The sequence below is a fragment of the Notolepis coatsorum genome (assembly GCF_963971535.1).
Source record: "Notolepis coatsorum genome assembly, chromosome: 15".
Classification (NCBI taxonomy): domain Eukaryota; kingdom Metazoa; phylum Chordata; class Actinopteri; order Aulopiformes; family Paralepididae; genus Notolepis; species Notolepis coatsorum.
The window spans coordinates 25087064-25108659 of record NC_140179.1 but is presented as its reverse complement, the minus strand read 5'-3'; the positions used below and the strand labels follow the sequence as shown (position 1 = coordinate 25108659).

The following is a 21596-nucleotide window of genomic DNA, read 5'->3' as shown; positions in this document are numbered from 1 at the left end:
TTTACTGCCTGCCTACTGTGTCTATGTGTGTTGACCATGTCAGATCCTCTGAGATGTGGACCCCCAGGTACTTAAAGCTGCTCACCCTGTCCACGGTAGCCCCGTTAATCATCAGTGGTGTGTGTGTCTCCTGCTGTCCTCTCCTATAATCCACGATTTGAAGTTGTCTTTGTGGACGCCTAGGTTCTTGTAGTATGCTCAGTGTAACAGTCTGTAAAATGATAAAACAACACAGATCCATAATGACATGATAATATATTCCACGACAACACATAGCTGAAAGGGAAAAACATACGGCCGTGTGCTAAATGTGTGTGTACTCTTGTAATGTTATTTGTGCGTATCTATTATAATCATTATGCGTTTATAAAGCATCTATGGGTTTTACGGTAAATTGCGTCATCACACTACTGCACTTGCGCACATTGGTCGTTCGTTGTGTGTGTGACAAACAATATGGCGGCGTCCTTACAGCGTCTTACCGGGAGATATCTCCTAAAAAGGAATCTATTAAAGACAAATGCTTTAACGAGGGTAAGGATACATTTACAAGATGATATTTATATTGATTGCCTGCTAAATAATTACCCGTGTTGTCAAAATGGAGTCTAGAAATGATGTGACAATACAGAGCATGGCCTGACATGGCGAGTTATCTAACCTGGTTCAGTAACTTTCCAGTCTGTTAAATTATTCTTATAGCTAACCAGCTAACATTAGCTAAGCAAGCAACATGTATTAATCTCTCTGTTGGCTTTGCTTAATATTGTCATGATGACAAATGAACTGTGTGGATGAGGATCAATTCACTCTTGATTTGGCCGTGACAGAATGATGTATTTGAAAAGTCACTGACTCATAACAGTACTGTATATTTGGATATCATATATGTCACAAGTGTAACAGTACTATATACCTGTATGTCATGTATGTCCCTATGCCATAAATGGCATGTATGTTGTGTATGTCATAAATGTCACTATGAATTGAAAATGGGGGACCCTGATGTAAACAGACAAACGTCTTTCTCTGGTCTGCATCCCGTTAACAATTGTGTGTATTGAGCCGTACTGTATTGTACCCATTCTGCAATCTGTTAATAACGTTTTCATTCATGCATTCATTCATTGTCTGCCAGGCTCCAGCTAGTTAGCTAATATACAGTATATATATATCGTTTTGTCATTCGCCCTGTAGTCCATAGTTGGATCACAAAGGCTGTTGTCAACTCAAGCTGCCCACCAAGTGGTCCTCAATGTCCCTGAAACCAAGTTGACAAATTTAGAAAATGGACTACGCGTTGCTTCTGAGGACTCTGGTCTCTCCACCTGTACAGTAAGTCGATACCTTCTCAACTCTGAAACTGCTTGAGATTAGATTCGATTAGCACAAGTACAGTACAATGCAAATAAATTTGGAATCCAACCAGAGTGCAAATGTGCAATAGTAATATACAATATACAGGTGATTAAACTGGGTATAAAATATATAAAGTAGTGCTAATCAGATGTATGTACAGAGTTGTAGTATTAATAGGTATAAACTAAGACACTATGGTTGTAAGTTATACTGGCCAGCAGTGTAAGTAAGAGTACAGATATAGATATAGTATCTACAGATATGTAAAAATGATTCTATGCAGGTATGTATATATATATATATATGGTAAGAATACATATATAGTATATACAGCATTGTTGTACATGCAATCATACAGAGTTATATGCAGGTGTACAGTATAAGTAGGTATATAGAAGGATTATATGCACTGCAGGTATATTCAGACTTGATGCGTCATCCTCCAAATCATCAAGTCTGATCAATATTGAGAGTTTTCCCTCTGTTGCTGATTGACAGGTGGGTCTTTGGATCGATGCTGGCAGTCGTTATGAGAACGAGAACAATAATGGCACCGCCCACTTCCTGGAGCACATGGCATTTAAGGTGAGATAAGATATTCCTTTATTGATCCCCTTGGGGAAATTCTGGCATCATAGTAGTATGGGGGAGGGGAGGTATGGGCAGGGTAATAGTAGAAAGACATAAATATTATAAGCAATAAAATTGTATCTAAATATAAATATATATATTAAATTTTTTTTATTTTCCTTTCTCATGAAAAAACAATATAGTGTAAACAATATAATTAACTCTGAATATAAACATTTGAGAAAAAATAAACAGTATAAACAAAGGTGCAGATGAGGGTCTGTATGTCCTATCAGTTATATTATACGTTACTCTCAATAAATATAGGCAATAAATCATTTGAATCTGAATGTATACTATGAGTCAAAGTAAACAGTATACACACGGTACCCTAACTGGCATGATATACTGTACATCATATGTTGTAGTCTGTGCAGGTTTTGGTGGTTAAGAGTCAGACACACTTAAGTGGTCAGACATTCCAGAGCACTAACTGCTGCTACTGATTCAGATAATTTTATTGTTGCACTTTTTTTTTTTTTTTATCCACTTTTTCTCCCATTTTTCTATATTTTTCTCCCATCCCAATTTCGTATCATCCAATTCAACCCTCCCCTGTCACGAACGCTGTTTCTTGCCTCCCACAAGCCGGCTGCAATGTGGACTAAGTCATACATGGCACAAGTCCCCTCCGGTACTTGAGGTAACAGCAGTCGCATCTTTTCACCTGCGCAGCTCGATCTCTCAGTGTCGAGGAGTAACGCGTGGGAGGCTCACGCTGCCCCCGACACTTCCTGATTCTACTGCGCAGGCGCACCAACCGACTTGTAGGAGTCGCTTGTTCACAACGCCCGATCCCCACCCTTCAGTTTCCCTCCCCGTAATACGGCCAATGTGTATTACTGCGGACGACCAGCTAAACTGAAAACAATGTGGAGAGCTGGATTCGAACACGCGAATCCTAGCGTCTCCACACTGGTGGCGAGTGCCTTGCCCACTACACCACCTAGCCGCCCCTATTGTTGCACCTTTTTTAAATGTACATAGATTCAGAAAAACGTGAGATGCTTGTTTTTCCCGGCTCCTCAACCATAGTAGATTTGTAAACATAATACACAACATATATTCTATCTATACAAACTATAACTATAAACAAAATAAACTATAAGCTATAAACTAAAACTATAAACTAAACATAATACACAACATATATTCTGTCTTTACAAACTATAGAATACAAGGTATATGTTTCTTGTTTTTTAAAACAAGGTAAAAAGCAGCGGATAAATGAGTTACTTACTTAATTACAGTGTACTTACTGTGCACTTTAACCTCTTAAGCCCTAGCCATATTTTCTGAAAAATTGCCTAAAAGTACATACCCAAGTAAATGGAAGATTGCTTCATTAGCATGTTCTTGGTATCTAGGGACATCTATGGACCTCGGGGAATGTATTCCCAGTGTCAGAAATATTGTGTCTGCTACTTTGCTTGAGTAAATTGTAATGAACCAAAGGAGAATATAAATTATTATTATATATATTTATTTTTTCATATTTGACGGTGAATAACACCATGCTAACATTGACCAGATGTGAGAAATTGCCACTGAGCTCATTCAGCACCTTCTTGAGATCGAGTATACTAAAACTCTAAGCAAATGAATAAAGGGCAAATGATTTACAGGGTTTTTTGTAGATACAGTACTGAATTTTGCCATCCGGACACATGCAATTTGAAATATGAATATAGAATATCAGGCATATATTATGACCAAGTCATACATCGGGCCAAATCTCCTCTTTCCAATGGCAGAGTTAAATCTGGATTTAGTATCACCACGCCCGTTACAGGGCAGCAACGACTGTGAATGAAATCTACTGTAAGTACAGTTACTTTTGTATAATGTCCATAGCTCCGCCATTTTTCACCGGATTGTGACACTTTTTATTTTCTAGACGTTCACAGAAAGGTAAAGGAACAATATACGTTGTATTTTATGGCAATAACGTTGAGATTTGTTCGACCCGTGAGATATAAACATGAAAATCACCTCAGAAAAATTACGTGGAAAATGGTTGGACTTCCGTTTGTCGGCGGCTGGTGTGAGCTGGGTAGTGTAGTTTTATGAAATTTCGATGTCCATCGAAAGCCCTGGGTCTAGTTAGCGTTTAATCACGCAGACCTCCTCATAGACCAGACAGAATAACCATCATATAGCAAGTGCTCACTCCCTGAATTGATGTAACTGAACGTGAATTCAACGGACCCCTCGCTGGTTATTCTGTAAATATTCCTGATGTAACCATCACCCGTCTGTGTGTCTCGACAGGGTACAAGAAAGCGCTCGCAGCTCGATCTGGAGTTGGAGATAGAGAACATGGGAGCCCACCTGAATGCCTACACCTCGCGTGAACAGACCGTCTACTATGCCAAGGCCTTCTCCAAGGACCTTCCAAGAGGTGTGATGGAAGAGCTGTTGTTTTGAGTTGTGCACGAGGGAACTGTATTAATGCCGCATTCTGTTTAAAATCGGGAGGTCGGAAGCTCCCAGGTGTGCGATGGGAATAGAGACCCCAGTGCGTTCCAGCGCCCAGCTTGAAAAGAAACGCTGTTGCGGCAACATGTAGGCTGTCAGAAGGAGTATAAACCAGGGTTCGAACACAAGGTCCTTAAAGTGCTTGATTTTTGACAAAGAAAAGTCAAGGCCTGGAATTCCTTGAAAACAGCAATTTTTTAACAAGGTGCTTAAAAAGTCCTTGAAATTCAAATCAACCATTCGCATTGAAAGTTTTGTTCATCCAGGATAAATAAACACGAATAAACACGTTTTTGGGATCAATATTTAATTTCTTCGCCATGGCATTCATAATTCATCCAGCCTCCCTCCGGGACTGCAGCTGGACCCTGTCTGATATTGCAACGCCTCAATACCGCCGCCTGGTGGATGATCGGGCGAGTTACACTCCAAGCCAAACCGGAAGTGGCGCTGGTGCATCGAGGAAATTCCTCCGGCAGTAATATCTTGTAACGTGGGTCTAGAATGATACACACTCGAGTGCATGGGATCGCTTTCGAAACGCAATAATATATATGATTTCGGCGTTTATTGCGTCATACAAACGGGAAATGGATCTAGCAGATCGACTATTATATTATTATATATATTTTTCCTCCAGTCTCATCGGCGAACGGTAAGAGGAATATAACGTTATTTTCAGCCCGATTGTTTATTAATTTCACTGCAAACCATCTGATCAACATATCAACCCATATCAACCCATACTAAATAAAGCCGTTACTGACGATCAAGGAATTATAAACGACCCCCCCCCTTTCCTTCACGCATGATGAAGGATAATGTATACCGATCATATACATTTGAATTTTTTAATATAGCGTGTATAGGAAAGAAACGGCAATCGATAGGGCGGTTAGGTGGCCGAGCGGAGATTGCGTTCGTCACCAGCCCCGGAGCTGTGAGCTGGATTCGCCTGTTCGAATCCAGCTCACAGCTCCGGGGTTGTCACCAGCTTGGCTGGCCGTCTGCACTAATACAATTGGCTGTATTAGAGGGTGGGAGAAGCTGGCGGGGTGGGTCCGGGTCGTTGTAAACAGCGACTCCTACAGTTCGGTCGGGGCGCCTGCTAAGCGCGGATAGGACTCGAGGGGGATAGTGTGGTCCTCCCACACGCTACGCCCTCTCGATGAGAATCCGCGCTGCCAGGTGAAAAGAAGCGGTGATTGGCTGGACGTGTGTCGGAGGAAGCACGTGGTAGCCTCCACTCTCCCAGATGATCTGACTGTGGGGGGTAAGTGCGCAGCGACCAGGAAGGGACTGGGAATTGGCATACGACTAACATTGGAATGGGAGAAAATCGGAGGAAAATGGAGGGGGAAAAAGACAAAAAAAAAAAAAAGAAACGGCAATCGATAATCTATCATTATGCTTATAACTTGCGTTTTTGGAATTACAGCAGAAAACCTTAAAAACATACTTATATTCTCAACGGTATTAACACAACAATGTATGAATGAAAAAATATAACGTTCCCACATCCGGAACGATAGATACCCGATGTTTAATGGGCCATAGTAATGTCGATATAGCTATAATATTTAAAAAGTTATAGCCCTGCAAAGAAGGTAAACATCTCCATAGGGTTACAGCGCTGGCAGACTGGGCATAAGGATGGGCATACTGCGTGGCAATCAAAGTGTTAATTGACCTGCCTGGTAATAGGTAAATAAAGGTTGGTCACACCGACCTGCCCTATTTTGTAGTCCCATGTTCACGCTTGTGACACAGAAACAACTTACTTCCTGCCTAGTAATAGTTGAGCGAGCTTCCTTTGTGAGGGAATATAGAAGGGGTACATGTACATAATGGTGGGGGTGGAGCTAGACTCTCTGGCGGTGGGGTTGGAGAGGAGGACTTTCCACGCCATCATGGACAACCCCTCCCACCCACTACACACAGACTTGGTCGATGATTGAAGGAGCACGTTCAGTGTTAGACTCAGACTCCCAAGATGCAGCACTGAACGGCACAGGAAGTCCTTCATTCCGACAGCCATCAGACTGTATGACGCCTCACTGAGCACAGAGTAACAGTATAAATCCATGTATATCTTCCTGTACATTTTTATTTACATTTTACTGCACATTCTACTGTATAATATTGCTGTATATTTTAGAATGTATATACATATTTTAGAATTAATAAGGACTTTGTTCTTATTTGAGATTTTTGACTACCTAAATGTTTATTGTGAGCGATCTGTGGTGCTGAATTTCCCCCGGGATCAATAAAGTACTACTATTCTATTCTATTTTATTCTATGGTGTTTTAATTTAAAAAAAAACTACCCCCCCCCCCCCCCCCCCAGCTGTGGAGATCCTGGCCGACATCATCCAGAACAGCATGCTGGGCGAGGCCGAGATCGAGAGGGAGCGAGGGGTCATCCTCAGGGAGATGCAGGAAGTGGAGACCAATCTGCAGGAAGTAGTGTTCGACTACCTCCACGCCACGGCCTACCAGTCCACCGCGCTGGGCCGCACCATCCTGGGCCCCACGGAGAACATCAAGTGAGACGGCTTTCCCTTTCACGTTGGCTGCATTTACTCTATTGGTTAACACCCTTTCACTGCCACGCTACCAAAGGGTTAACCCGTTCACTGCCACACTACCAAAGGGTTAAAACCCTTTCACTGCGACAATACAGACGGTTAACCCTTTCACTCCCACACGACAAAGGGTTAACCCTTTCACAACCACACTACAGAAGGTTAACCCTTTCACTGCGACAATACAGATGGTTAACCCTTTCACTTCAATGGGACAAATAGTTAACCCTTTCACAACCACACTACAGAAGGGTAACCCTTTCACTACCACACTACAGAAGGTTAACCCTTTCACAACCACACTACAGATGGTTAACCCTTTCACTGCCAAGGCGACAAAGGCTTAAAACCCTTTCACTGTGACAATGCAGACGGTTAACCCTTTCACTGCTATGTGACAAAGGGTTAACCCTTTCACTACCACACTACCAAAGGGTTAACCCTTTCACTGCGACAATATAGACGGTTAACCCTTTCACTGCCATGCGACAAAGGGTTAACCATTTCACAAACACACTAGTATATGTGTACGTATGCACTAGGGCTGTCTTAAATACTTCGAAGCTTCGAAGCTTCGTTCGATGGCACAAGCTATCTGATTCTCTCTCTCGCTCTGTCAAACCCCGTTTGGTGCGCTACAACCACAGAGCCAATCGGATCACTGTCCGCTTACCCAGCGCCACACGACGTCAGCATGCGCCTCAAATCAGAATGACCTAATTAAATTAGCAGGAAATGGTCTGAGCTGAATGAGAGCAATCCGCCAATATGGTATTTAGACACAAAAACACATTGATACTAACTCCTATTACTATAATACAATGCTAGAGATTGAAAAATGACATTTATAATGCATGTTACCTTTAATTAATTAATCCAATCCACTTTATTTATAGAGCACATTTAAAAACAACAATGTGTACCAAAGTGCTGTACAAGTCCCACAACATAAAATAAAAAAAAATATATATATTATTACATTTATTTTGATTTTTTGATTTTTCTCGAAGCTTCGAATTAAAATTGAAGCTAGGCCCGAAGCTTCGATTGCCAAAAAAAGCTTCGAAGGTCAGCCCTAGTATGCACGCTGGGGCCGCGAGCTGAAAATCGATTACCTCATTTCCTCAACATCACACACACACACACACACATGGGGGACACGTTGATATCTCAGCAAATACAACTCTGATTATCCCAAGACTGGTCAAATAGATTCCTTACCTCCGATCGGATGTTCTCCAAAAAGATCATTCCAATTCCTGATCGCCATTCCAAAAGTCGATCACTACTGTCTACTATCGATTGGCTACTGTGAATATATATTCCAGGCTGATTCCCATCCCGCGATCACTTCCATGTTGAGCAGACGGCTTGCCAGCTCCAGGGAGCCAGCTGGCCCCGCCTCTACATATCACTGATCCCAGGTCAGTCTAAGCGTCTGACGTGCAGTTTTCAGGGATAGATGATAGGGGGTGCTTTTTTTCCATTCTGAGCTGCTGATGGGGCTGGTGTACAAACGGGAGACTCGGTTGATGAAATATGAATTCAGAACGCTAATAAAAAAATAAAACGATAATTAGCGTCGTGGGCATTCAGGGGGGGGCTGATAAAACGTTATATCACATCGTGGGCACTGAAAGTGTTAAAGGCCAACTTGCAGGTTGTATTTTTGTTCAATAAACAATGTGACTAGGCCAACGGTGACTTTCATGAAGAGTTTTTTTTTTTCTTTTCGAAATTGACCCAGTTTTAGCGTTTTTATCAAACATTTTGTCGACCCAAACACAACCACAACGCACGTGGATATTTTAATCCATGGTTCATAACGTGCGTGTGTCATCTTAATGATGACGTCACATCAGGTGCAGGGCAGCGAGGGGCTCTGAGAGTCACAGGCAGGTAGTGGCAGGAAGCAGAGAGCCTTGCTACTACTAGCCGAGGAGTGAATGAATGAACATTTTTAAATGTATCTGTTTCACCTAACACTATTGCTCCGTGATCATAGCCATTCATCTCTAAAGCTAACCACTATTTGTAAAAGCCACAACTACATTACCATATTTGTAATAATGTAAATCATTGTGTCGTTGTACATATTGTGTGTATATAACGTTAGTAGCTAAGTTAGCTAGCTTGGTAGCCAGCATTCTCGAAACTCCTAACATGCCCCGATTTAAAATGGTTCTCTCCTCTTTGTATACAAGTATTCTGCCAGGGAACTTATGGACACGACAATAGTAGTAGTTATAAGGTGTTTGAGCTTGTAACGTTAACGTTAGTTAGCTAATAGCTATTGTGGTAGCCCGTTTCGTGACTGTGATGCACCGAGTGCTATCCGAGGGGCTACTATCGTATCAACATGCCGTGACGTGTAGCTTGCTAGCCGGCATGATGCGTGTGCAGTGCTTTGCCCCACAGGTCTGAGAAGAGGACCTGCACATTTTACTCGTTCCCAAAACTCTTTTACATACCCCGATTTAAAATGGTTCACGACAGTAGACATAATGCTAACGTTAGCGGGGTAAACCATATAGCCAGTAGTACTATGACCCGGACGGGCATAAGGCATAAGTCGCCTGAAGTGACGTCACGGCCCTGCTAGCGTCTGATAAGCTTTTTCATTTGCTCCGTACATGTTATTCGTGCGTGGACCTTTTTAACCCTTTCTGAGTGGCATTTCCGGCGTCAAATGGAAAAAAATAAATAATGAAATTAGATACCAATGATGTAAACTACCCATAATTGAAGAGTATGGTTTAACCTGCAAGTGGCACTTTAACACTTTGATTGCCAGCAGGGGGTGCGTTATTTATCGCTTGAGTGCCAGCGCTTTAGTCAATGAGAGGACGGGGATATTTGCGAATGCATAAACTATATCTTAAATTATGGCTATGTGTAGGGGTGGGAATCACCAGCTTCATCACGATACGATACGATATCGATTCTTTGGACAACGATACGATATTTGCCGATATCACAGTCTGCCACGATACGATATGATTCGATTCAGGTGCCTGCGATCGATATGAGACGATATTATGTGCCCATTTAACACAATAACGTGAGGCTGGATTGATGAAAAATGAATGGATATCGCTAATAAAAGAAATAACGGCCATGGCACTCAATGTGTTAAAAGACTCTGCAAGTGGTCTTTTCTTAAGTGGTCTACATGTTAAAATAAGTGGTCTACATGTTCAAATAAGTGCCTACATGTTCAAATAAGTGTTCTACATGTTAAAATGAGTGGTCTACATGTTCAAATAAGTGGTCTACATGTTAAAATAAGTGGTCTACATGTTAAAATAAGTGTCTACATGTTAAAATACGTGTTCTACATGTTAAAATGAGTGTTCTACATGTTAAAATGAGTGTTCTACATGTTAAAATGAGTGTTCTACATGTTAAAATAAGTGGTCTACATGTTAAAATAATAGCTCTACATTCTGACTGAGACCCATGTTACTGACCAGACACTCTACATCAGTGATGACTGTCTACCGCAGAGCGGAGGGACTGGGAGACCCATGTTACTGACCAGACACTCTATATCAGTGATGGCTGTTTACTGCAGAGTGGAGGGACTGGAAGACCCATGTTACTAGCCAGACACTCTACATCAGTGATGGCTGTTTACTGCAGAGCGGAGGGACTGGGAGACTCATGTTACTGACCAGACACTCTACATCAGTGATGGCTGTTTACTGCAGAGCGGAGGGACTGGGAGACCCATGTTACTGACCAGACACTATACTAGTGATGGCTGTTTACTGCAGAGTGGAGCGACTGAGGGACTGGGAGACCTATGTTTTAAATTTTACTCTCTTGCTAGCTTTTATGTTCTTTTACAATGTAGCGCTTTTGGATTTGCTCCACAACTATAAAGCGCCCTACAAATCAAATATTATTATTTTATTATTAAAGCTAGTGCTCTGGTCATGCATCCACTCAACTCATAGAAAATACAGCATCAGGCTATTCTAAAAGTATTGATACTGATACTAATAAAAAAGAGTATTGAACTGTTTTTAACAGCTGGGTATCGAGATACCTTTCTAGTATCTTCTGTATCATGCAACACTAGTAAAGACATTTATTTCGACATTCTGATTTAAGAACTTTCTAAATAAAAGTTAATTTATCTGACTGCTTGTATTAATTGATGAAAAAGTAGCCATGTGCAGTAATATAGATTATAAAATTGAGGATGTAATATATTATTGAGCTGCATCGAGATGCATCGTAGAATCAAATCAAATCGAATTGCGGACAGCTGAATCGTGATCGAATTGTGAGGCCAGTGAAGATTCACAGCTCTAGCGTGCATCCCCGGAGCAGAAAGGAACGTAATCCTGGTCAGAACAATGGGGCAGACTACAATATATTTGCATTTGTTAGCCATGCTAGCGATCTAAACAATCAATCCATGCCAAAGCTATATGTAAAAGGTGAAAGACTAGTCACAACTCACAGCCATGCTGATTTGGCAAAATGACATTCAGCCGTTTTCGTTTGAAACTACTTTTAGTCTGGGGAGTGTCATGGTTTCTCCATAGAGCCGCATCGTATTCTTTTAGTGCAGCAGCTCGCGCAGGTCCGGGGCAACTTAGTCACGTGACTGAGTTGGTATTGCTGATTGGCTCGAACACGGTGTGTTTGTATACAGCGAACGGGTCTATAAAACTAGCTGCTGCCCTCCCACCACTCACACTCCTGGCTTGCTGTATGTTATATCGTATTTTGTTCTGTGTGTCTGGTCAGGTCCATCAGCCGAGGGGACCTTGTGCAGTACATCACCACTCACTACAAAGGCCCCAGGATCGTGCTGGCTGCAGCAGGAGGTGAGAGACATGTATTAGAGTTTATTCTAAAGGCTGTCTTCTCCAGAGTCTGACAAGAAGATGGAGACCAATTTCCTCTCTGTGCATTGAGTACGTTTACATTTAGTCATTTAGCTGACGCTTTTATCCAAAGCGATTTACAAGTTCTGTACGACAAGTCATCAGGAAGGGCACAACTCTATCAGCTGAGTAACAATGTTCATCAAAGTGTTGAGTGCTACAGTGTAGGTTAGTTTATTAGGACAAGTGCATGACAGTAAGGTTAGTTAGGGTTAGATATATATATATATTTTTTTTTTTTCTCCCCATTTTCAATTTTTTCTCCCATCCCAATTTCGTATTATCCAATTCTACCCTCCCCTGTCTCGAACGTTGTTAGACCATGCCTCCCACTGGTCGGCTGCAATGTGGACGAAGCCTTGCATCACGTGTCCCCTCCGGTACACGAGGAGGCAGCCGTCGCATCTTTTCACCTGCACAGCGCAATCTCTCAGTGGTAAGGAGTAACGTGTGGGAGGCTCACGCTGCCCCTGATACTTCCTGATTCTGCTGTACAGGCGCACCAACCGACCTGTAGGAGTCGCTGTCCACAACGTCCGATCCCCACCCACCGGCTTTCCCACCCCCTAATACTGCCAATTGTATTAGTGTGAACGACCAGCCAAGTCGGAAGCAACGCCGAGAGCTGGGCTCGAACCCAGCATATCCTGCGTTAGTGGCGAGCGCCTTGCCCACTGCGCCACTTAGCCGCCCTATATATATATTTTTTGAAATTATTATTTTTTGAAATTCAGATAATGGTTGAAGAAGTGCGTCTTTAGTCGACGGCGAAAGATTGGACGGGTTTCGGCTGTCCTAACTGGGGTGGGTAGTTCATTCCACCATTGTGGGGCAAGGACTGAGAATAGGCGTCTTCTCTTTGATGATCCTCCCGGAGCTTGGATAGGAGTAGGTCTGAGGCGGCCAGAAGATGCAGAGCGTAGGGGTCTTGAGGGTGTGTAGTTAGAGACCATTGACCGGAGGTAGGCGGGAGCGATTCCCTTTGCCGCACGGTATGCTAGGTCGAGGGCCTTGAAGCGGATTCGTGCAGCAATGGGGAGCCAGTGCAGGTCCCTAAGAAGTGGGGTGACATGGGCCGACTTCGGTAGGTTTGAGATCAGGCGGGCCAATGCGTTCTGAATGAGTTGAAGAGGCTTGGTGGCAGTGGCCGGGAGGCCAGCGAGCAGGGCGTTGCAGTAGTCGAGGCGGGAGATGACTGTTGATTGGACGAGGAGTTGGGTGGCTTCTTTTGTCAGGAAGGGGGCAGATCCTTCTGACGTTGCTCAGGAGGAATCTGCAGGTTCTGGTTGTCGCTGCGATGTGAGCAGAGAAGTTCAACTGGTCGTCGAGGACAACACCAAGGTTCTTGGCGGTCGGGGACGCGGTCACAGCTGCATTCTCGACTGTGATGGAAAGGTCGGTCAGGGGGGAGGATTTGGCTGGCAGGTGGAGCAATTCTGTTTTGCTTAGGTTCAGTTTGAGGTGGTTGGTCGTCATCCAGGCGGAGATGTCGGACAGACAGGCCGAGATCCGCGCCGAGATGTGGATATCTGAGGGAGGGAAGGAGAGGAAGAGTTGAGTATCGTCGGCATAACAATGATACGAGAAGCCATGAGACGTGATAATGTTACCCAGTGATTTAGTGTAGAGGGAGAAGAGAAGGGGTCCTAGAACCGAGCCCTGGGGGACACCCGTCCGCAGGGGGCGGGTGGCCGTCTGGCCGACAGGGTCCCTCTCCATGACACTTGGTAGGAGCGGTCATTGAGGTATGATGTCAGCCATGTCAGCCATGTCAGCGCAGAGCCAGCCACTCCCATTCCTGCGAGGGCCGCGAGGAGGATCTGATGGTTGACTGTGTCGAAGGCTGCAGATAGATCTAGGAGAATCAGGACAGAGGAGAGGCCTTTCGCTTTAGCTAAGTGAAGTGCCTCTGTGACCGCAATGAGGGCCGTTTCTGTGGAGTGGCCAGTCCGGAAGCCAGACTGATTAGGGTCTAGGAGGTCATTCTGTAAGAGATAAGCAGTAAGTTGGTTGGATACAGCACGTTCAAGTGTTTTAGAATTGAAGGAGAGAAGAGAGACAGGACGATAGTTGCCTATGACGGTGGGGTTCAGGGTTTTTTTTTTTATGAGTGGCGTGACTCTGGCTTGTTTTAGGGTGGTGGGGACCACCCCCTAGTTGAGTGAGGAGTTGATGGTTGCAGTTAGGAATGGGAGGATGTCTGGTGCTATGGTCTGGAGGAGTGGGGAGGGTAGCTGGTCCAGCTGGCATGTAGTCGGACGGTTCGACGTTACCAGTGTCAGGGTCTTGGCTTCTGTAATGGGAGAGAAAGATGACAGAGTGAAGGATGAGGTTCTCGATTCAGCATTTGGAATGGGTGGGGGTTGGGAGAAGGAGCTACGGATGTTCTCCACTTTTTCCTCAAAGAAGATCGCGAAGACTTCGGCAGAGAAAGATGAGGGAGGAGGGGGTGGGGGGGGTGAGGAGGGAGGACATGGTAGCATGCAGTTTGATTCTTGGCAGAGGCCTCGATCCTATGGTGAAAGAAAGAAGCTTTGGCATTAGTATATGGTTTTGGAGAATTTTAACAAGAGGTTGTGATATGTGTCGATGTCGGCAGTGAGGCGTGACTTTCTATACTTCCTCTCAGCCGCTCTCAGTACCTGTCTTTGTTCTCTCACTGGATCTATCAGCCATGGACTGGGTGGGGAACGGCGGGCAGGTTTCTCAATGAGGGGACAGAGCGTGTCGAAGGAGGTTGCAAGGGCTGAGAGGAGGGTGGAGGTTGCCATCTCTGTGGGGAGAGCAGAGAAGGTGTCACTCAAAGGTAGAGCGGATAGTATGTCAGAGGAGAGGGTGGAGGGGGATATGGAGGGCAGGTTGCGTCTGAGTGAGACGGTTTGAGTTGGGGTGAAGACCTTTCGGTTAAGCATGAGAGTTAGTGAGAAGGATATGAAGGAATGGTCAGATACATGTAGGGGAGTTACCGTGGTGTTAATGATGCTGGGGTTATGGGAAAATATGAGATCCAAGGAGTTGCCTGCTTTGTGGGTGGGAGGCATGGCAGTGGGAGTCAGGTCAAACGATTGTAGGAGGGAGACCACTATGACCGACTGAGATGAGTCAGGCAGGTTGAAGTCGCCCAATAGAAGGAGAGGGGTACCATCTTCCGGTAAGGAGCTTAGAAGCATGTCCAGCTCATCTGTGAAGTGATCGAGCGGACCTGGAGGGCGATAGAGTGTAACAATGGTGAGATTGAAAGGATTAGAGACGGATACTGCATCATATTCGAGAGAGGAGAGTGACAGTTCAGGGAGTGGTGTTAAGTTTGTAGCCCATGAAGGAGATGTCATGAGGCCAGTGCCTCCACCCCATCTGGAAAGGAGTAGAAAGCCGTCCGGCTGCAAGCTAGCCTAGCTTAGCACAAATTAATGGAAGCGGTCACGAATACATAAGACTGGCTATGACCACCAAGGTAGGCTAGTGGTCCTTATCCACTTCCATTAATTTGTGCTAAGCTAAATTAGCTTGCAGCCGGATAGCTTTCTACTGAACGTCAAGAAATCACATTTTCTTTCTTTAAATGTATGTTTCAACCTCCAACATAACCTTCCCCAGAATTGTGATTTCACCACTGGTTTGAGGCTTATATTGTACATTATTTTGCAAGCAACTGTTGGCTTTAGACTGAGTATATTTATATATATGTATATATATATATATGTATATATGTGTGTGTGTTCAAAGTGTGAACTTCAAGTTAATGAAAGCAAGTTAAACTTGCTGTTAGCAGTTAAACCTGGTGTCATGAGGCCAGACCACAATGTCACATGAAACAGAACATGTGAAGTTTAAACCATGTTTTATGTTTGTTTGACCAGGGGTTTCACACAATGAGCTCATTGATTTGGCAAAGTACCATTTTGGGAAACTCCCTTCCCGGTACAAGGGAGAGACGCCGGCCCTCCCAGCATGCAGCTTCACAGGAAGTGAGGTAAGGGCTACGAGCAGGAAGTGAGGTAAGGGCTACGAGCAGTAATGCAGCTTCACAGGAAGTGAGGTAAGTGCTACGAGCAGTATTGCAGCTTCACAGGAAGTGAGGTAAGGGCTACGAGCTGTAATGCAGCTTCACAGGAAGTGAGGTAAGTGCTACGAGCAGTATTGCAGCTTCACAGGAAGTGAGGTAAGGGCTACGAGCTGTAATGCAGCTCCACAGGAAGTGAGGTAAGGGCTACGAGCAGTATTGCAGCTTCACAGGAAGTGAGGTAAGGGCTACGAGCAGTATTGCAGCTTCACAGGAAGTGAGGTAAGGGCTACAAGCAGTAATGCAGCTTCACAGGAAGTGAGGTAAGGGCTACGAGTAGTATTGCAGCTTCACAGGAAGTGAGGTAAGGGCTACGAGCCGTAATGCAGCTCTATAGGAAGTGAGGTAAGGGCTACGAGCAGTATTGCAGCTTCACAGGAAGTGAGGTAAGGGCTAAGAGCAGTAATGCAGCTTCACAGGAAGTGAGGTAAGGGCTAAGAGCAGTAATGCAGCTTCACAGGAAGTGAGGTAAGGGCTACGAGCTGTAATGCAGCTTCACAGGAAGTGAGGTAAGGGCTACGAGCAGTAATGCAGCTTCACAGGAAGTGAGGTAAGGGCTACGAGCAGTAATGCAGCTTCACAGGAAGTGAGGTAAGGGCTACGAGCAGTAATGCAGCTTCACAGGAAGTGAGGTAAGGGCTAAGAGCAGTAATGCAGCTTCACAGGAAGTGAGGTAAGGGCTACGAGCAGTAATGCAGCTTCACAGGAAGTGAGGTAAGGGCTACGAGCAGGAAGTGAGGTAAGGGCTACGAGCAGTAATGCAGCTTCACAGGAAGTGAGGTAAGGGCTACGAGCCGTAATGCAGCTCTACAGGAAGTGAGGTAAGGGCTACGAGCCGTAATGCAGCTCTACAGGAAGTGAGGTAAGGGCTACGAGCAGGAAGTGAGGTAAGGGCTACGAGCAGTAATGCAGCTCCACAGGAAGTGAGGTAAGGGCTACGAGCCGTAATGCAGCTCTACAGGAAGTGAGGTAAGGGCTACGAGCAGGAAGTGAGGTAAGGGCTACGAGCAGTAATGCAGCTTCACAGGAAGTGAGGTAAGGGCTACGAGCAGTAATGCAGCTTCACAGGAAGTGAGGTAAGGGCTACGAGCAGTAATGCAGCTTCACAGGAAGTGAGGTAAGGGCTACGAGCAGGAAGTGAGGTAAGGGCTACGAGCCGTAATGCAGCTCCACAGGAAGTGAGGTAAGGGCTACGAGCAGGAAGTGAGGTAAGGGCTACGAGCAGTAAAGGCCACTTTGTGCTTAGGGCACTCCACACTTTTGACCACTTTCGCTGAGATTAGGGCCTTCAGGTCATTCATGTATTAATATTAACCCTTTCACAACCACACTACAGAAGGTTAACTCTTTCACTACCACACTACAGATTGTTAACCGTCTGTAGTGTGGTAGTGAAAGGGTTTGATTGATTGATTGAAAACTTTATTAACAGATTGCAGAATGGGTACAATACAGTACAGCTCAATACACACAATTGTTAAGGGGATGCAGACCAGAGAAAGACTTTCGTCTTGTTTACATCAGGGTCCCCCATTTTCAATTCATCAGGACATATATGACATACATGACATACAGATATTCAGTACTGCTACATCTATACATTTATGACATACCAGATTTGCAAATACAGTACTGTTTGTGATACAGAAGTAGTCAAGAAAAGGGAGTATATACATTTGACGTAGAAACTGTACATTGGAGGAGGTTGGGTGGGGTTGTGTGGGGGGGTTTGGGTACATTGGGATATTGTCAACCATACTGGGTAATTTACATTGGAGGTGGTTGGGGGGGGGGGGGGGGGGGGTTAAACTGTATTGTCGCAGTGAAATGGTTAACCCTTTGGTAGTGTGGCAGTAAAAGGGTTAAATGAGGAATTGTGGTCCTGTGTAGTCTACTCAGTAAAGTGTGAGTCTTGCACTGCTGTGGTCAGGTTTGAATCCTTTGGAGGGCACTCATTAAAGGGGCACGAGGTCCAAGAGGCCTCAACAGGAATACAAAACAAGTAAAAAATATATATTAATAATTAAATAAAAACACAGTTAAGAATAAATGTGTATGCAAACAGATGTGTGTGTATAGGTACAAGTATGAAGATGAATGAGTGCTTGTATGTTGTGTGTGAGAGGGTGTATGCAAGTGTGAAACTGAGGTATCAGTAAGAGCAGGAGGGATCTACTAAGAGCGTGTTCAGTATATTGTAGCAGGACGTCCAGTCGAGCAGAGTTGAAGAGACGGTTGAGGGAAGAGTGTCTGCTCTCTCGAGGTCTGCTCTCCTCCCGGTGACGCCACCCGGAGGAGGCTCTCGGTAGAGCGGTCGTCTGGTAATCCGGGTTTGATTCCCGCTGTCCTTGAGCAAGACACTTAAAGGAAAACTCCAACATTTTGGGAAATTTGCTTATTTAACATCTTCCCTGGAGTTAGACAAGAAGATACATACCTTTTTTGTCTCTGTGCATGCATTAGGCTTAGGGAACAGACGCTCCGTTAGCGTAGCTTAGCTTCATCCCTGGAAGTGGGTCAGAGTTGTAGCCTGACGTTCCCTACAGTCACGAAATACACTCCAAATACAACTCCAAAACGTTCCTGTAAACATGTTGTGACCTGTGTATTTACCACGTGGAGAAATAAAAAATAATTTAATTCGACAATTACGTTTTCTAAGCAAATATACTCTGAACTATTCTTTGCCTAACCACTCCTAGTCTGGGCGCAGTCAGTGATTTCAACGTGTCGCCGTGTTTGTTGACATTCTCATTCATTCAAAGGATCCGAACCGATTGAAGTTTATGGATACCATGACTTAAAATCCTCTTACCTTGACGATTAAAAGCCTCCCCAATTTAGAAAACAGTATTCCAATGGCTGGTCTTGATAGGCTGCTAGCTAACGGAGCTAACCAACAAACACAGAACCGGGCGGACACTAAAGTAAATAACGAGAGCAATGACTTCCTTTCTGGGGGGTTTCAAAATAAAAGAGCGACGTCTATAGCAGCGGAATACGTTTATTTTGTACATTATCTAACGTTAACACGAACCTAAACTAACTTTAGGTTAGTTGTAACGTTAGTTTAGGTTCGTGTTAACGTTATATAATGTACAAAATAAATGTATTCCACTGCTATAGATGTCGCTCTTTTATTTTGAAACCCCCCAGAAAGGAAGTCATTATATTTGCTTTAGTGTGTTTGTTGGTTAGCTCCGTTAGCTAGCAGCCTATCAAGACCAGCCATTGGAATACTGTTTTCTAAATTGGGGAGGCTTTTAATCGTCAAGGTAAGAGGATTTTAAGTCATGGTATCCATAAACTTCAATCGGTTCGGATCCTTTGAATGAATGAGAATGTCAACAAACACGGTGACACGTTGAAATCACTGACTGCGCCCAGACTAGGAGTGGTTAGGCAAAAAATAGTTCAGAGTATATTTGCTTAGAAAACGTAATTGTCGAATTCAATTATTTTTTATTTCTCCACGTGGTAAATACACGGGTCACAACATGTTTACAGGAACGTTTTGGAGTTGTATTTGGAGTGTATTTTGTGACTGTAGGGCACTGTAGGGAACGTCAGGCTACAACTCTGACCCACTTCCAGGGATGAAGCTAAGCTACGCTAACGGAGCGTCTGTTCCCTAAGCCTAATGCATGCACAGAGACAAAAAAGGTATGTATCTTCTTGTCTAACTCCAGGGAAGATGTTAAATAAGCTAATTTCCCAAAATGTTGGAGTTTTCCTTTAACCCCCCCTAAAATGAGCAGGCCTTTGCCATCGTTGTGCATGTGAGGAACAAAATTGTAAAGCGCTTTGGATAAAAAGAGATATTATAAAATGCACCATTTTTCTTTTCTTTTTTTAAGACGTTCGTGAGTGTCTGATTATCACATGGCCTGATTATCACATGTCTGATTATCACATGTCTGATTATCACATGTCCTGATTATCACATGTCCTGATTATCACATGTCCTGATTATCACATGTCTGATTATAACATGTCTGATTATCACATGTCCTCATTATCACATGTCTGATTATCACATGTCGTGATTATCACATGTCTGATTAATTTAACACATGTCTGATTATCACATGTAACACATGTCTGATTAACACATGTCTGATTATCACATATCTGATTATCACATGTCTGATTGTCACATATCTGATTATCACATGTCTGATTATCACATGTCCTGATTATCACATGTCTGATTAACACATGTCTGATTATCACATGTAACACATGTCTGATTAACACGTGTCTGATTAACACATGTCTGATTATCACATATCTGATTATCACATGTCCTGATTATCACATGTCTGATTAACACATGTCTGATTGTAACACATGTCTGATTAACACATATCTGATTATCACATGTCCTGATTATCACATGTCTGATTAACACATGTCTGATTATCACATGTCTGATTATCACATATCTGATTATCACATGTCTGATTATCACATGTATGATTATCACATGTCTGATTAACACATGTCTGATTATCACATGTCTGATTAACACATGTCTGATTATCACATGTATGATTATCACATGTCTGATTAACACATGTCTGATTATCACATGTCTGATTAACACATGTCTGATTATCACATGTCTGATTATCACATGTCCTGATTATCACATGTCTGTTTAACTCATGTCATCCTGATTATCACATGTCCTCCTGGCAACAGAACCATAGACTTAACCTGTTAAGCTGTAGACCCTGCTGTTTGTCATAAATCGATCAATACAGATTACAGACTATATTAATTAATGTTGTGTGGCAGATTTTCTAAAAATAGGGCTGCAGCTTAACAGGTTAAGGTTGATCATTGGGGGTTGGATAAAATAAGATGTTCCTTTATTGATCCCCTTGGGGAAAATCCGGGCGTCATAGCAGCATGGGAGGGGGGGGGGGGGTAGAGGTATGGGCAGGGTAATAGTAGAAAGACATAAATATATAATAATACAATTTGACTTGAATATAAAGATTTGAGATGAATACACAGTGTAAACAATAAAAGGTACTCAGAATATAAAAATGAGAAAAATAAACAGTGTAAACAATATAATTTACTCTGAATAGAAGGATATGAGAAAAATAAACAGTGTAAGCAATATAATTAACTCTGAATAGAAATATGAGACATTTTTTTTTAAAGTTTAAACAGGTGGATTATATCGTGCTGTAATGAAGAGGTTCTACAAATCCGAATGTTCTGTTGCTCCTCAGATCCGTGTCCGTGATGACAAGATGCCCCTGGCCCACATTGCCATCGCGGTGGAGGCTGTGGGCTGGTCCCACCCCGACACCATCCCCCTCATGGTGGCCAACACGCTGATAGGAAACTGGGACCGCTCCTTCGGTGGCGGAGTGGTGAGTTAACCTCTTATTAACAGTCCTGCAAATCTTGCATAAAACGCCTGTCGATTTCCATACCCAAAGTCATTTGAAAGCTATTCTTTTTATTTTTTTTTATCACATTTCTTTTTTTGATCAAACACAATATCTACATCAACAGTAACAACAACAATAATAATAATAATGAGAAAACAATAAGGAA

The 21596-nt window shown here is 43.4% G+C and overlaps 1 protein-coding gene across 1 annotated transcript in view; it reads left to right on the top strand.

Annotated features, from left to right (window-relative positions):
• Positions 1–436: 436 nt before the first annotated feature.
• pmpcb (peptidase, mitochondrial processing subunit beta) overlaps positions 437–21596 on the top strand; it is a 41175-nt gene continuing 20015 nt past the window's right edge. The window contains exons 1-8 of the mRNA XM_084331134.1: positions 437–534; positions 1198–1335; positions 1858–1944; positions 4261–4390; positions 6818–7016; positions 11817–11896; positions 15817–15929; positions 21266–21409. Coding sequence (XP_084187260.1) covers positions 457–534; positions 1198–1335; positions 1858–1944; positions 4261–4390; positions 6818–7016; positions 11817–11896; positions 15817–15929; positions 21266–21409 — 969 coding nt within the window. The 5' untranslated portion in view covers positions 437–456. The remainder of the gene's footprint in view (positions 535–1197; positions 1336–1857; positions 1945–4260; positions 4391–6817; positions 7017–11816; positions 11897–15816; positions 15930–21265; positions 21410–21596) is intronic.